Below are 17,839 nucleotides of genomic sequence, written 5' to 3'. Positions count from 1 at the left end.
AAAACGAGTACGACACAAGTGTGACGTACATATTTAGTATCTTACCACCTGTATCTTCACCACGTGCCCAACTTTTAGGATCTCACAGAAGCATTAATTATGTCATCCAGTATTCGGCATGCCGTCTCGAACCTCCTCTGGACCGCCTCCGTGGTCTAGTGGCAGAGCGTCCGACCGGAGATTGGAAGTTCCGGGGTCACAGAGTGTATCATGTTACCATAAAGAAACAAGAGTTTCCCCCCACTTCTTGACCAACACAGCGCAGACTGTGAGGGTGAAGGTCACTGATATTGTGGGAAAACGGTATAAAATTGTAAAACGTTTTTCGGGTGTCGGGACATCGAATTAATATCTTCAGTATTATGACGGCGACATGTAAGTAATCCATTCCGGGCAAGACATTCGAGTGATTGGTATTGTTAGCAACGATACATGCCATCTAGTACGATGACAGACAATCAACCATGTAACCGAGCCTGATCATGACCACCTGACCACCTGACCACCTGATCCATTTGGTCGTCTCTTTGGACCAGCTTTCATATAGATTGCTGGAGATTTGATCTAACTCGACATCCCAAAATGGTTCCTTGAAAGTGTTTCGGCAGACCGGTTATTCTGTTGTCGTTGTATGTTACGTGTTGATCAATAACAGAGAGAAGTGATGAACAGATTTGGTTCAGATCATAAAGTTTATTGGTTGACTGCATCAGGAACATTAGCTGAAATAGTAAAGTGATGAAGTAATTTGAAGCCGGTATATGACCAGTTGAGCCTGACACTGAGAATGCATCTTTTGGAAATATTTAGAAATTGAAAAAAAAAAACAACATTTTTTAAAATAAACGTTTTTCACAAAATATATGTCATATACTTTTCGCTTACTTCCCCGTACTTCGATCTAATTCACACGATAAACGGCAGGAATGTCTCTCAAATAATTGCACTGACTACTATCAATAATAAAAAGACTGATGCTGTATATTTTTACTTAAATGATGTCAGTGTGCATACTGGTGAGGTCAGTAGCAGAACATGAAACAAAAGTGTTAGCTATTCTGGAATTGTCTTCCTTCAAAAGTCCAGGCAGTGTCTAGTCTCTTGTCAGAAAGGGACTTCAAACTTCCACTTGGTTTCTTCAATTCTATGGTAGTCATATTTGGGTTCCAAATGTAAGCTGCAACAATTAAAACAATTATGGAACCAGACGGTTCTTTATAACTGTGCGGTATGGGGTACAACATCAATTTTGCCCAAACAGTAGATATCTTTACACCTGAAGACAAGTACAGGTGACATTTTGCAAACATGTACGTTTTGGCTCTTTTTGGGGAAATATGATCTGGGACGCCGAGCTGAGATGGGCTTGTTGAAATGTAAACTGTTACAGGCATATGGCAATGATAACATAATCATCAGTTTGCATCATGCATCGTGCCTTTTCTTTCAACTCAGTAGTTTCCACAAAGGTCGTGGTGATATTTACACTCTTCTTAACATTGGCATACCAGGTATATGTGTGCACTCAAGAAACGCTAAACAATATTCAAGTCAATTCTTATAAATGAATAAATCAATCAACAATAACTTCATATACTTTTATAATCAGTAACATACAAAAGCTGTAGACAACGAAACGGGCAGTGCAGTAATGCAACCCAAGCCTCGCCCACTCTATTATCAGCCAATCAGGAAACAGTAGTCTGCTAGTGGGCGTGGCTTTTTTTGTTTATGGAAACATAAACGCAAAACAAATTGGCACATTAAATGTCATGATGTCATATGCAATTTATTAATTAACATTTATTCAAAATAGTTTTCACATATGTTATTAAATTTATTCGTTACGGTTGATAATTTCAGATATAACAATCTGACACAGTTACTGCACATATACGGTGATTTACATGGATTGGAGTACAGGAAAATACGACAGCTTCGTCAGTTGGTTCGGCTTTGTCTGCATCATGAATTTCTGTTTCAGGCTGTCGTGGTTAAGTTGCATGTGCCTCCTTGGTATCTATACACAGATATTATAACTGCCTATTGTTTGAATGCGTCAGCCATTATACGAAACAGCTGAGCAACCTCTGAAGGCTGTTTGTTGTGGACCTTGATGCTGTAGTATATTATAGATCCTATATCGATGATCAGACCAACGCCAACTAAGGCTGCACCGCCAATTTTGATAACCTTGGCAGCCGAATTCAGTGTTTTGAAAGCTTCTGCGCCAAAAGATGACGCTTCTGTCAGCATGCCCAGTGTCCATCGCGCCGCTTCAGCACCTGATTCCACTCGTCCCTTGTCCGGTCCTTTCAACTGCAGAGCTTCCTGGACGCGAAGTGCTGTTGCAACAATCTTATGACCTTTGGCACATGTTTCACAGAGGTCACTTCCGCTATCTATCCCACTGAAACGGACACTGTCTGATGGTATGGACGCATCAGTGAGAACCTCACGCATTCTCTGTCTTTCCTCGTCAGTGGACAGACCAGCACAAAAGTGTTCCAACACAGGAGCAAATTCGGTTATGGCCTCTGTGTACGATAATATAGCCTCGTTGGCCTCCTTCATCTTCTTGTTCTTGATGGCCTTCTCAGCCACGGACGTAGCTATGGCGCCCGCAGCGCTTGCAGCTGATACTGTGGCGCCAACAATTGTCAGTACAAGCGAAGCTCCAAATGTGACGAAGCCGAGCCCGAAGCTGGCAGCTGCTACAGCTGCGCTCACCGCCGTCAGTCCTATCTTAGCTTTGTCCATGCCCCCTTGTTGTTTGTCAAGCTCATCTGCTAATTCCTTCAGTTTCCGCGCTACATTTACCTGGCGGTCATAACAACGTCTAGTGATGGTCGTCAAGCTGCACAACCTGTCCCCGCACTGAAGGATGGAATCTGGAAGATAGAATGCATGGATGATATTATTTGTTTGTTTGTTTGTTTGTTTAACGCCGCACTCAGCAATATTCCGGCGGTCTGTAAATAATCGAGCATTCACCAGACAGTCCAGTGGTTGATATCATGAGCATCGATCCACGCAATTGGGTTACACATTATTTTATCAAGATCACGTGGACCAATCAGATCTCATCATTCTGACATGCAGGTATGACAATAGATGATATATTATAAGTTAGAAGATTGATATGACCGTTGTAAATCTTATCAATATAGAAAATATTACTATGGAAATAAATCAGCTCCCATTTAGATATTTAAACTACTTACAGAGTATACTCACTGCTTACAGAAACGCGAACCATAGAAACATATAGAGAAGTTTCCAATTTGTACCACTTAATGACAAAACCAACAATCAGTCAAATGCTACCACAGACTGTCTTTATTCTGTGCTATTCACGTGATTTCTAAACTTTACACGCCCAACCTGCACAAGACAAATGGTGCATCTCGAGTCATGGATCTGTGACGTCACATGTGATGCGTTCATGAGCGTCCATTCACACAACATACCAATATGTTCGTTAGTGAATCAAACCAATCTAATATCTCTTGATTATGATTTTGTTTCATGTATTAACCAACATGTATGGTTTCTTTTGTCGCGGAGTATATATTGAAGTGATTGCGCTACACAAAGACAACAAATAAATGATAATGTGGATTTTTGTAAATCTCATGATGCAACATGATTGCATCAGCTGACAATGTGCGTTGTTATCGTACTTAACTGTTGTCATCCTACATATACCTTTTGGAGTGAAATCGCATTTGTTCGGAAGTGTAATGAAAAAATCGAATTTTAAACTGAACTATTCAAGTAGAGACAAAATGCATTAATAATGCGTGTGAACAGATGATATGATTCTAATCTCGGCCTGTTTGGAATATCACAAACACAGGAGGACATGTATTGGAACAATAATGGTTTGTATTGGTTCAGGAAACTATGACAAGTACAACATTAACTGTTTGATTATGCACTACGTTTTTTTTCAGTGAACCAATTGATGTACGATCTTGCTGTGATGGTTCAACTTGTTTACCACAACATGAAATCAGAGTTGCCATTATTGTGACAAGTACGTTTTTAGTTTAAGCATATTTTAATCTCAGGAAAAGGATTAGGCACAACTTATCCCAACTTAGAAAGCCCTCTCCCATATATTTACATGTATGCTCATTTATAATTAATAAATTATATGACAGAACCAAAGAAAAGAAATAGAGAAACGTATGTACATTAAAACTGCATTGCCAACCCGCCTCAGGTCAATATCTACATCACAAGAATCTTTCACACTTAACAATAGTGAGAGCATCAATTCGTTTCCAGCTGATTAAAAATGAACATTCAATGAAGAAAATATACGAATTTTCACATTGGCTGCCACATTGGCATTTTGGATATTCCTCGTTTGAACCTTTTCTAAATAAGTCATTTTCATTTGTTTAATTGTATGTATTATGTTGATTGTCCATATAATTGACCATATTAGAAATGTGGAACTGTAGATTTATCTTTACTAAAACTGGATTTAAATCGAGAGAAGGTTGCAATGATCCTTTCCTGAAAGGTCAATGTATTCCACAATTTATAGAGGATGGTATAAACTAGGATTCAGATAACTTTGTACGTAATAAAGGCAAAGTTATATTATGAGCAGTTCTAAGCTTGTATGTTACGTTTGTCCCGACAGAGTGGTGTACTAGATCTTTATGGCATGACTTTATCATATTGTTATATATTGTATAAAATAAACACAATTTACGTTTTCGCCTACGCTCGGATAAGGGTTCCAAGGAAGTTAGTTTCGAAATATACATTTTTGATAGAAGTATAGCTTGATAAACCAGTTACAATTCTTGCTGCTTCTAGTTGGAGTTTTTTCTACTCTGTCACTTCTCCTTGGTACAACTTCCAGTGCATATTTAAAATGTGGCCTGATAAACATTACAAAAATATTGTTCTACACAATACGACTGAGCATAATCTTCTTCATTGAAGGAATCATCTTTGATGTAGTTTTAATAATTGAATCAATATGACATGACCACTTGCCCGATGACGACAATATAATACCCAGGTGTTTGTGTGCTTTATCATTTTCAATGTTTTTATTATACAAACACAATTTCAGAGTTCTATGCGGCTCTTTTGTGGAAACAAAAATTGCCTCGATTATATAGAATTAGCCAGTCTTGAGTTCATTCATTAATTGTGCTTAAACTGGGAATACGTTCGTTGTCAGCAACAGTACTGATAACAAGCTGTTCATCAATTCAATGGGGTTGAGATAACCTACCAGTGCATCTATACTATTATCAGTGACAATTCCGACAATTAATCCTCCTTCAATAGTGATAGCCATGGCAGATGTACGTGAAAGATTCAACCACACGGGGGCGGTCGGGTAGCCCAGTGGTTTAAGCGTTCGCTCGTCACGCCGAAGACCCGGGTTCGATTCCCGACATGGGTACAATGTGTGAAGCCCATTTCTGGTGTCCCCCGCCGTGATATTGCTGGAATATTGCTAAAAGCGACGTTAAACCAAACTCACTCACTCCAACCACACGCTGTACTTGAAAATGACACGACGCGTGTTCGATCACTGTTCATGATGGCGGAAGTGCAAGTTTTCGACTGTTTGCTACTGACTCGGTATGACTGTATATACCTGCAGGCTATCAAACCCACGCTCGACATACGTTAAAGATAAGAGAATATTGCAGTCTGGGTCATGGACTAATGTGTCGCCCTGACTACAGACGGGCACAACTGTCTACACGCAATAAATCACCAGTATGTAGCACGATAAGAATATGTTGATCATTGTTTTGATTGTATTAAAAGCATTATCATACATATAGTATTAGCTGTACCTACTCATGTTCATAATAACTATACCTGCTCAACGAGTTGTTCCATTGTTAGTTCATGTGTCTTTATTAAAGGGCTTACAAACGTGCATTCCTGGCTCGAAGGTTTGACGAATGGCAAGTAAAATATCCAATACGATACCTACTTTCATTCGAGGCCATATTCCCTTTTCCTCGCTTGGATCCTGACGAGTTGCCCATGGCGATATGTAGATACGCGAGTTTAAGTCACATATGTGTTCCAGGTGGGTCCCCTCGGAATGAATGACGCGATGCCGACCACTAGTATTGTAGGGTGCAGTCCAGCCAATGACGCACCTCTGTCGTACGCAGATAGAATGAAGTAATATTTCTAGCAGCCTGGCGTCTGTCACAGGGACACCCACGGAGATACTGTCGTCCTTTTGAGGGACGATGAGACGCAGCTTGCTCTGAAGCTCTACCTGCAAAATCAGTTGTAAACACAGAGCTGGTATTTAAGTGCAGATATGCACTCATAAAACTGTCGTAACACCGCCTGTGTTTGCATATGACAATGGCTGAAGGAAGATTTTCAGCACTGACAACTACTTCAAGGTCGGTCGTCGGTCCGGGTAGACATACAGGTATTTAGGTTTGTGAATCTCCCATATATGTCCTTTTTCATATTTATGAGCTAGTTAACAGTGCAACATGAATTTCCCTTGGCATAATAAAGTCTTATCTTCTTATCTTATAGTCAAGTCGAATTACCATGTGATGGGTAACACAAAATAGATGAGTCGGTATGTTTCCAGCAGTGTCTTGATCTTGTCATTATGTGGCAAAGTATTGGGTATTGGTATGAAGCATATCGATAGAGTTACTTTGCCGGATTGTATGAGTTCAAGTATATATATTATATTACAAAATATCAACAATTGATTCTCACTTTGTGTGAGTCCATTGGTGTATGAAGGTTCAATTTTTTTTATCACGTTTTTACCTCAAAGAATGTACGCCTTGACCTATACACAACTTTATTTAGTACGTGTGACTTCATGTTTACACTGACAACAACCAGGTATATCGCGGAATAAAATAGTTCATCCAAAAGAGAGGTGACATGCACAGCTTGCTCTTAAGAAACATCTTACACATCAAATAATATCACCATTAGATGAAAAAGGTCTGTTAAGAACTACCTCAGTAAGTCAGTTGTAGTACATGTATATCAAGTAAAGACGTCAAAATGGCCGACACGATAAATGGGAAGGGAGAGATTTCGGAAGTTGTTAATGAACCTGTTGCGGTTACATGTTTTAGTCATCATTGATCAATTGGCCGATCGTTGAAAGTTGATAAAAAAAGGGTCAAATAGACACTAAGGTAAATTCATAGATTGCTGTAGACTCTCTCTGTGAGCCAAGACACGGATCGAGTAGAGTCGATACAACGATAGTTTGGGTGTGCATGTCCTCGTTTTGTTCACAGGGATGGGTCGTAGAGAGGATATTCGTGAAACGCTGAGTTCAAGATTAAAGGATCTAAAGGATCAGAAAGAACGCTTCTGTATGTATTTCTCCAGGAATGTGGAAGTAGTCCGTCAGTGTTTACGTCATTGCAAGAACACGGTCTCGTGAAAAAACCTACGAACGTCAAATTTGTAAACGTCAAAATTTAGCTTGTGGTTAAAGTGTCCATTCGTCAAGCCGAAAACCCGTGTTCGATTTCCCACAGCTAAGATTTCAACAGGTGTACCTGTGTCATTTGACATATATATATATATACATGTATATACTCTATGTCTTTATTTGAAACCAATTCATTGATGTATGTATATAGTAAGCATACTCTTGCACTTTGTGTTTTTTACACGACACTTCGGAGATAAATCTACAGGGCTTTAAAATATGATATAGCATCAGATTTCCAAACACAGTTGCTTTATCTCCATTCTACCATGACGAAAAGCTGCTTCAAAACGGAAGTCTCATGGAACGCGTAATAACACGTGGCTACATAGGTCAGCGATCTTAGAACGTTCCGAACAGGGGTCATGGGTAGTGATAAATGTATCAAATATTGCTCAAGTTCAAGGTTATTTACTTTTATTCTTTATTCAATAATGTTAACAATAAACATATTTATTCAAAACGAATTGATGTAATAACCCTCCATAGAAATACATAAATTATCATAAGTAATTTTCTCGGCAACTTATTGGACTCAACCAAATCATTTCCTGGAATGGTTTTGTTTGTTATTATCCATAGAAATACGTTGTTGCTTGTATGTAGTTAAGATTATATGTAAACTATATTCTGTAACCTTATTGTTTGTGTACTCCAAAAAGAAATGAAATAATAATAATAAAAAACAAAGAGATTCTTGGAACTCAACATGATATCTCCCATTGTATGGGTGACAGGTTGTAGAAATAATGAAACAAATGCTGAATGAATATTTTACCCAAACAAATTTTATTGAATAACAAGAGTTTTGTGTTTTGATGTTGTTCATATGTAGCAGTTGGTTTTGGGCGTTTCAAAAATCTTGTCAGTGTAACGCCAGATTAGAGATACTTAGCATATGTACAATTTTACTGGACGCTGAGTTCTCGTCGACATTAAACAAGCTGTAGAATTAATAAAGGCAGGTTTGACTTATGAATGTCATCGCCTTAATGCACATATGCTGGGGCCTTCATCAAGTTAGTGGTAACATATTAAGCAAAGCACTGCCCTTCCTGTCTAGTGATTTACCCCGCACTGAATACTTATTGTAGTGTGGCCAGTTTCAACGGGCATAGTGGCACCTGGACGACATATCCCATCTAGGTCATGGCACCTGTCGGAAACGGAATCACATTCCATTATGTGATATTACTATAAGTAACATCAACAACAATATTTAGGTTTGGATTTGATAAAAGTAGCACAGCAAACAGCTTTGATTTGTCGAACCAAGTATGCTCACAATACATGACCAGGCTGAATACCATCAGTCTAAACTGTCAGCTGCACACGAGTTGATTGTTCAGTCACCTGCGTACGCGCCGATTGCTTCGTCAGTTGTATATGAGACCCGTGAAGATCCGAGCTAGAATAGGTCTTCAAAACCCATTCTTGCCGTAAGTAGCGACTAACGGGATCGGGTCTTTTGACTTGGAGCTGACTGTTTGTTCAGCAATATTCCAGCTATATGACGGCGGCCTGTCGAGTCTCGACCAGACAATCTAATGATTGATGTCCACGCAATTGGGATACGATGAAATGCAACAACCAAATCAGCGAGCCTGACAACCCGATCCCGTTAGTCGCCTCTTACGACAAACAGTCTCCTTTTATGGCAAGCATGGGTTGCTGAAGACCTATACTACCCCGGATCTTCACGGGTACGTTGTTAGCTGACTGAATGAGGTTTTCAATGGGCTGTTTATTTATATTTTAACAAAACCAGCTGGACATTTTGGTGTCATGATCATGTAACAAGAGTAGACAGGCAGTACACGGACGTTACCGACACAGTTCCCACACCGATATCTATGTGTTCCACTTTAGGTGTGTGCATGGTTGATGGACTTGTTTGGACATGTCATAAGGTGCCCAATCGAAACATCGAATTAATCGTGTACTGTGCTTGTGGCACGTCAACGTGAACTGTGACACAAACCCATTTCGATACACATCGTAAGTTATTACGATAGACGTTAAGAACGTAACAACTTACAACACTTATATTCATGATGTACATACATAGTCAAGTCTCGTTAATCCGACAATCGTTAATCCGACAATCGGCTTTATCCGATACTGATGATGGGAACCGATTAAATCAGTGCTATTTAGACCCGTTAATCCGACAGTCTCGCACTCCGACACACCTAATTTGGAAGGAATTACCGAAATCACTCATTAATCAGTCTCGTTAATCCGGCACAGTCATCTGCCCGCGAGTACACATTCCGTGTTGTGATGCGAGACGGGTCGGCTGGTAGCCATATATTACAACCGTTGCAGAGATAACCTTGCTAACAATAAACAATTAATGCTTTAAATAAACAAAACATGATTGATCACATGCTCGATTACCACAATCTCATTAAAATCAGATACAAGTTCTCGCTACCGCTGAAGACATCCAATGACAGGTCACGTCAGAACGACCTTTTGAGAACTATAACCGTATACAAGTGAGTGAATATTCAAACAATCCCCTGGCGGGTGACACTAGACGTAGGCTTCACACAATGTAGCCATTGGGGGAATCGAACCCGGACGTTCTGGGTGAAGAGCGGACACGTTAACCACTGGATACGCTTGTACTCCACAAAGATATCACATTGTGCGCTTGTATCCCGTTTTTCAAGAAACTGGAGACGGTTTGGCAGCTAGTCCGATCTAATCCCAGTTACCTCATAGTGAAACAATTGCAGTGGAATAAACTGGCTGTCAGTTTCATGCCTCACTCGCTTCCATATGTGGCTCGACATGAGCTTCGTGGTTTGCTTCTGCGCGGCTGTAATTCGGAGTGTCGTAGTGGTCAGCTTCGGATGAATAACTCGCCAATGAAGAATTATTCACAGGATCTATTTGGCTAGGCGTGTCGTAGTGGTCAGCCTCGAATGAAAATCTTATCCCTGAGGACGGGTATGGAATAGCGTACTCACCACTGGGAACCAGAGGTCCTGTATGACGTTCCGAAGAACGGCGCAGGTTGAATATGCGCGTGTACTGGCCTGATGTTCTACCGGTGTTACCTCCCAGATCGCTGATAATATCATATATGACACCTTCAGACTGAACTGAAGATCGTGCTGTCAATGGACAATACAATGTCTCTAAGTAAGTGTAGTGGTCTGGTTCAGACGCAGCTGCTTCAAACGCCCGCCGAGGAACGTTGGGGATGTCATAGATGACACTTTCTCTCTGAACTATAGACAGTGCTTCCGAGACACGATACAATGCATTTAAGTAGGTGTAGTGATCTGATTGAGTGAGGCTTGCTCTGAGAACCAGGCCATCGTAAGGTGAGTACATATCTGGCCCTATACCACCATCCAGCATCTGAGCGTATAAACCCGATTGACGCAATACATGATCTGACTGACGCCCCCCTCTACCATCCCAACAAGAAGCGATGCAGATAGCGGAGTTGAAAGAAAAATACGGGTCATCCGCCATCGAGGAAACCACATTGCATGATTCTCTAAATATGTAGCGGTCAGCTGGGTGTATAATTGGCACGTGCATCCTGGCAGTCTTAGGGAGGCTTGAAGTGGCTCCATGTGACAAATGTGACTGTACAAAATCCGAGTCCAAACCCTCCATCTTTGTGTTGTTGTCGGCTTGTGTGAGTTCGGCCGATGCGATATGCACATCCTGTGGTATGGGTGGCCCGATATATAACGGTATTTCAGGTTGCAGATCAGATTCGGTATGTGACACAGAAGACGCTCCGGTTTCACGTGCATGGGTAGACGAACTTCTGCGTCTGAAAAATATAGATCGATGAAAAAGAATAAAGTTTAATGTGTATTGGTGCAGTATTATTTCTGATAATTGGATTAGATGAAAGGTAATGAATGCGACTCATTTGGTAACAGAAATAGTACTGCAAAGCTTTGTTACGAAGTACAAGGCATCAGGATGTTTACAGCTGGAGAAAATGTATGACATAACAACCCTCCTCACCGCTTAATGATGACAGCACAAATGACAGCGTTGGCAGCAACAGCAGCTACAGCAGCTACAGCGATAAACACTACGCCAACTACCGGGATACCACCTGGAATTCAGTAAATGCGATTGCAGTGGGGATACATAGAACATTCTCATCCTCGTGTCTTTTCATATAAATTATATCAACACGAGTTTATAACAGTTAAACACTCCGGGGCATGCGGACGCGATTCTATCTATCACCGAGAAACCTTTTTATGTTTGTAAACAATAAAAATGACCAATCTCTTGCGTTTCCAAAATGTTCCGCCAACCAGCTTCAGTGACAGAGGCATTAGGGTGATGATTTGATTGTGATGTCATGGTAACTGATGACATCACAGCGGTCACAAAGCATACTCATGCATGTTCAGGCCATTGCAATGTTCAAATGAATTGACTTTCACTTTGTTAGTTCATTAGTGTACAGACCTGTGAAGATCACAAAAGGACAGACAATAAACGAAGCATATGACACTGCGCTAGCAGCTGTGGAGAACATTTTGGACTGACTAGAGGACTTCTACCAAACTTGAGTAAAACCACTCCAACATCGTTGGTCAAGGTGTAGCAATGAGGATGGACATTATGCTGAAGACTAAATCTTTGTAATGTATTGAGGTCATGCTCAACCAACCCTCGTATATAAATGACAGTTGTAGGAAAGAACCCCATCCCACAAAGAAAACTGATTCTGGGAGTGAGTGAAGAAGTAGCTATGATGTTACTCCTCACTGAGCACTATTCGGACACTGTCACAGCGGGGGACAGGAACTGAAATTGTCCACGAAGCTACACACCGCCTCTGTGGATATAAGGTGAGGTGGGGTGAAATAGGGTTTAACGTTGCGTCCAAGATTATTGCACTTATATTGCGAAGCGCATGCACACGTGTGTGGCTGCTTGTACTAGTCCGGACTGATGCCGATTTATAGTGCTAGCCCACTGAGATACCATGCCGCAGTTTAACACGAATACCCATCTCAGACACAGTATACTGACTCCGAGTTGACCAGTCTGTGTTTTCGCGCCAGGCAGGGTAACAACAAGTACCATCGTATTTTGGTATGACGCAGCCGGGGATCGAACCCCGGACCTTCCGCTCACCGGGCGGACGCTCTGCCACTAGACCACGGAGGCGGTCATTGTGAATCGAAGAGGCAGCATGGTACGTGACTGGTTGCGACTGTTTGGGGCATTGTAACTTGTAAAGGCACCACTGCAATATTTGTGCAAGTATGGTTCAAACTATTGCAGTGGTAAAGTGATGTGAGTACCTTCGTCTGAATTTTCTGAAGCCGTCCCTGTAATATTTGACATGATGACAAAGCCCAAAGCGCCGGTCTGGTCCTTGGCTCAGGAGAAGTTGGTTGTGAATGTACGTCTGAATTCTTATCTGATATAGAATAACAAATATTTAAATGTTTTGAATGAATACTCACTTGCTTGTTGTATTTTCAATAAAATTGAATAGAAACGTCATCAGCATTTGACTTTCATCTCATAACGTCCGTTCTATTCTGTCGATAGTGGCGAGGTGAGGTGAAATGGGATTTAACGTCGCGTCCAAGATTATTTCACTTATATAGCGACGTGCATGTACGTGTGTGTGTTTGTGTGGCTGCTTGTACTAGTCCGGACTGATGCCGATTTATAGTGCTAGCTCACTGAGATATCATGCCGAAGTGTAACATGAAAATCCCACTCAGACACAGTATACTTACTCCGAGCCGACCAGTCCTTGTTTTAGCCCTTTAATGCCGAGTGCCAGACAGGGTAACATCAAGCACCATCTTTTAACGTCTTTTGGTATGACGCGGCCGGGGATCAAACCCCGAACCTTCCGCTCTCCGGGCGGAAGCTCTACCACAAGACCACGGAGGCGGTCCTGTCGATAGTGAACGTAGAAGGCATCGATATGATGTTTCCTCTGACATTGCAGCTAGTCACCCATGTGGTGAGGCCCATGTATCGTTGCGCCCTTAATGACAGCATAATTATATGAAGTAAACGACATCGTTACATACCATTACCCAGCGTTGTTCTTGTTGCTTGTAATGCGTAATATCTTGTTTCTGCGTTCCTTAAGGGTCATTCATGTATGTTAGTCGTGAACCTAGGCAAAGAGATAATTGTACTTGTGATAATCAGAACATAGCAATATACATCCACTTCTTCATGTGACACAGCAAGGAAGACTGATGTGACTAATGCATGCGCATGTGTAATAAATGTTCCACGTTGTTTGTGTTTGTTTTGTTTGTTTGTTGTTTAACGCCGCACTCAGCAATATTCCAGCTATATGACGGCGGTCGGTAAATAATCGAGCCTGGACCAGACAATCCAGTGCTTGACATCCTGAGTATCGATCTACGCAATTGGGATACGATGACATGCATCAACCAAGTCAGCGAGACTCATCACCCGATCCCGTTAGTCGCCTCTAACGGCAAGCATAATCGCTCTTTACGACAAGAAGCGGTTGCTGAAGACTTATTCTATTCTTCACGAGTACCGCGTTAGTCATTAGTCTTTCCTCTTTCCGAGAAACAGAATAACTTCCTTACATCCATACATGAATATCACCCTGTTATCATTGCTGTTAAACCTCCGAATGTGGCCAAGGAAAACGAAACAGTACATTGAATACACGTAAAGCTATGATATGCCCTTATTATCTCACAACATGTTCCTTGTACCTATTTATAGCTCTGATGTCGGCTTTGAGGCGGAAATAACCCATAACGTCACGATGCGCAGCCTGTGAAAATCCGCGCTAAACAACCGGAAGGACATCCCATGGAATACCACGTTGGGCATCCTATGTAATACCACGTGTGACACCCTGCGTCGTGCCTTGTATAACACAAAGTACGAACCCGTGTAGGACACGCTGTAGGACACCGTGTACGACAACCGGTGTGACATCGTGTAGGACATCCTATGACATACCTTGTATAACCTTGTCCCTGTAGGACACAGTGGGACACCTTGTATTACAGCCTATATGACACTGTGTAGGACACCCTAAGTAATACCATGTAGGACACACTGTGTGACACCGTGTAGGACATCCTATGTAATACCATGTAGGACATCATGTAGGACACAGTGGGACACCTTTAATAACACCCTGTGCGGCACCGTGTAGGCCACCCTGTATGACACGGTGTACGACACCCTATGTAACACAATGAATGACATCCTATGTGATAATACCATGTAGGACACCCTGTGTGACACCGTGTAGGACATCATATGAAACACAATGAATGACATCCTATGTGATAATACCATGTAGGACACACTGTGTGACACCGTGTAGGACATCATATGTAACACAATGAATGACATCCTATGTGATGATACCATGTAGGACACACTGTGTGACACCGTGTAGGACACCCTGTGTAACACCATGACTGAAATCCTATGTAATACTATATAGGACGCCCTGTGTGATACCGTGTAGGACACCCTATGTGACACCATAAATGACATCCTATGTAATACTATATAGGACGCCCTGTGTGACACCGTGTAGGACACCCTGTATGACACAGTGTACAACATCCTATGTCACATCTTGTATAACACCCTGTGTGACAACGTAGAACACCTTGTATAACACCCTGAATGGCACCGTGTAAGGCACCCTATGTAAAACCACGTAGGACATCCTATGTAATACTACGTGGGACGCCCTGTGTGACACCATGTAGGACATCCTAAATAATACCTTAAATGACATCCTATGTAATACTATGTAGGACGCCCTGTGTGATACCGTGTAGGACGCCCTGTGTGTCACCGTGTACGACACTCTATGTAACATCATGAATGACATCCTTTGTAATACCATGTAGGACGCCCTATGTAACACCGTGTAGGACACTCTATGTAATACTACGTAGGACGCCCTGTGTGTCACCGTGTACGACACACTATGTAACAGCATGAATGACATCCTATGTAATACTATGTAGGACGCCCTATGGGACACCTTGTAGGACACCCCATGTGGCACCATGTGGGACATACTGTGTGACACCGTGTAGGACACCCTATGTGACACCATGAATTACATCCTATGTAATACTATATAGGACGCCCTGTGTGACACCAAATAGGACACCCTGTTTGTCACCGTGTACGACACCCTATGTAACACAATGTATGACATCCTATGTGATAATGCCACGTAGGACACACTGTGTGACACCGTGTAGGACATCCTATGTAATACCATGTAGGACATCCTGTAGGACACATTGGGAAACCTTTTATAACACCCTGTGTGACCGTGTAGGACACCCTGTGTGACACGGTGTACAACATCTTATGTCATACCTTGTATAACACCCTGTAGGACACAGTCGAACACCTTGTATAACACCCTGAATGGCACCGTGTAGGACACCCTATGCAATATCTTGTATGACACCCTGTGTAACACCGTGTAGGACACCCTATGGAAAAACCATGTAGGACATCATGTGTGTCACCATGAATGCCATCCTATATAATACCTTAAATGACATCCTATATAATACTATGTGGGACGCCCTTTGTGACACCGTGTAGGACACCCTATGTGACACCGAGTAGGACAACTTGCGTATTACTATGTAGGACGCCCTGTGTGATACCGTGTAGGACGCCCTGTGTGTCACCGTGTACGACACACTATGTAACAGCATGAATGACACCCTATGTAATACTATAAAGGACGCCCTGTGTGACACCGTGTAGGACACCCTATGTAACAGCATGAATGACATCCTATGCAATACTATGTGGGACGCTCTGTGTGACACCGTGTAGGACACCCTATGTAACAGCATGAATGACATCCTATGTAATACTATGAAGGACGCCCTGTGTGACACCGTGTAGGACACCCTATGTAACAGCATGAATGACATCCAATGTAATACTATGTAGGACGCCCTGTGTGACACCGTGTAGGACACCCTATGTAACAGCATGAATGACATCCTATGTAATACTATGTAGGACGCCCTCTGTGATACCGTGTAGGACGCCCTCTGTGTCACCATGTACGACACACTATGTAACACCATGAATGACACCCTATGTAATACTATGAAGGACGCCCTGTGTGACACCGTGTAGGACATCCTGTGTGTCACCGTGTACGACACACCATGTAACACAATGAATGACACCCTACATTGTATGTTATACTATGTAGGACGCCCTGTGTGACACCGTGTAGGACACCCTATGTAATACTATGTAGGACGCCCTGTGTGTCACCGTGTACGACACACTATGTGACAGCATGAATGACATCCTTTGTATTACTATGTGGGACGCCCTGTGTGAAACCAAGTAGGACACCCTGTTTGTCACTGTGTACACAATGTAACACAATGAGTGACATCCTAAGTGATACCATGAAGGACACCCTATGTAATACCATGAATGACATCCTATATAAAACTATGTACGACGCCCTGTGCAACACCGTGTAGGACAACTTTTGTAGTACCATGAAGGACATCCTATGTGACACCACGTAGAACCCCCTATGTAGTACCATGAAGGACACCTTGTTTGACACTATGTAGAACACCCTATGTTATACCATGGAGGACACCCTGTGTGACACTATGTAGACCACCCTATGTAATACCATGAAGGACACTCTATGTGACACTATGTAGAACACCCTATGTAGTACCATGAAGACACCCTGTGTGACGATATGTAGAACAACCTATGTAGTACCATGAAGGACACCATGTGTGACACTATGTAGAACACCTTATGTAGTACCATAAAGAACACCCTGTGTGACACTATGTAGAACACCCTATGTAGTACCATGAAGGTCACCATGTGTGACACTATGTAGAACACCCTATGTAATACTATGTAGGACGCCCTGTGTGAAACCAAGCAGGACACCCTGTTTGTCACCGTGTACACAATGTAACACAATGAATGACATCCTGTGTGATACCATGAAGGACACCCTATGTAATACCATGAAGGACATCCTATATAAAACTATGTACGACGCCCTGTGCAACACCTTGTAGGACAACTTTTGTAGTACCATGAAGGACATCCTATGTGACAACACGTAGAACACCCTATGTAGTACCATGAAGAACACCCTGTTTGACACTATGTAGAACACCCTATGTAATACCATGAAGACACCCTGTGTGACACTATGTAGAACACCCTATGTAGTATCATGAAGACACCCTGTGTGACACTATGTAGAACACCCTGTGTAATACCATGAAGGACACCCTGTGTGACACTATGTAGAACACCCTTTGTAAT

The 17,839-nt window shown here is 42.0% G+C and overlaps 1 protein-coding gene and 1 pseudogene across 1 annotated transcript; both read right to left on the bottom strand.

Annotated features, from left to right (window-relative positions):
- Positions 1 to 1,855: 1,855 nt before the first annotated feature.
- On the bottom strand, positions 1,856 to 6,199 carry LOC139465465 (uncharacterized). Its single transcript, XM_071247189.1, has 2 exons — positions 5,984 to 6,199; positions 1,856 to 2,891 (listed from the first exon to the last, which is right to left on the bottom strand). Exons 1-2 carry the CDS (start codon positions 6,036 to 6,038, stop codon positions 2,044 to 2,046), a joined length of 903 nt encoding a protein of 300 aa, XP_071103290.1. The 5' UTR covers positions 6,039 to 6,199; the 3' UTR covers positions 1,856 to 2,043.
- Positions 6,200 to 10,262: 4,063 nt separating this feature from the next.
- Positions 10,263 to 12,838, bottom strand: LOC139465512 (uncharacterized; annotated as a pseudogene).
- Positions 12,839 to 17,839: the final 5,001 nt, after the last annotated feature.

The sequence above is a fragment of the Haliotis cracherodii genome, unplaced genomic scaffold (assembly GCF_022045235.1).
Source record: "Haliotis cracherodii isolate W230 unplaced genomic scaffold, xgHalCrac1.p SCAF_18, whole genome shotgun sequence".
NCBI lineage: Eukaryota > Metazoa > Mollusca > Gastropoda > Lepetellida > Haliotidae > Haliotis > Haliotis cracherodii.
Note: the sequence above shows the minus strand (reverse complement) of the source record. Positions and strands in the feature narration are given on the sequence as shown.

Bases quoted from the DNA above. Each gene is read 5' to 3' on its own strand.
- LOC139465465 (XM_071247189.1), bottom strand. From the start codon at position 6,038: ATGGGCAACTCGTCAGGATCCAAGCGAGGAAAAGGGAATATGGCCTCG. The intron at 2,892-5,983 runs GTAGGTATCGTA...TCTATCTTCCAG, and splicing joins GAATATGGCCTCGAATGAAA to ATTCCATCCTTCAGTGCGGG.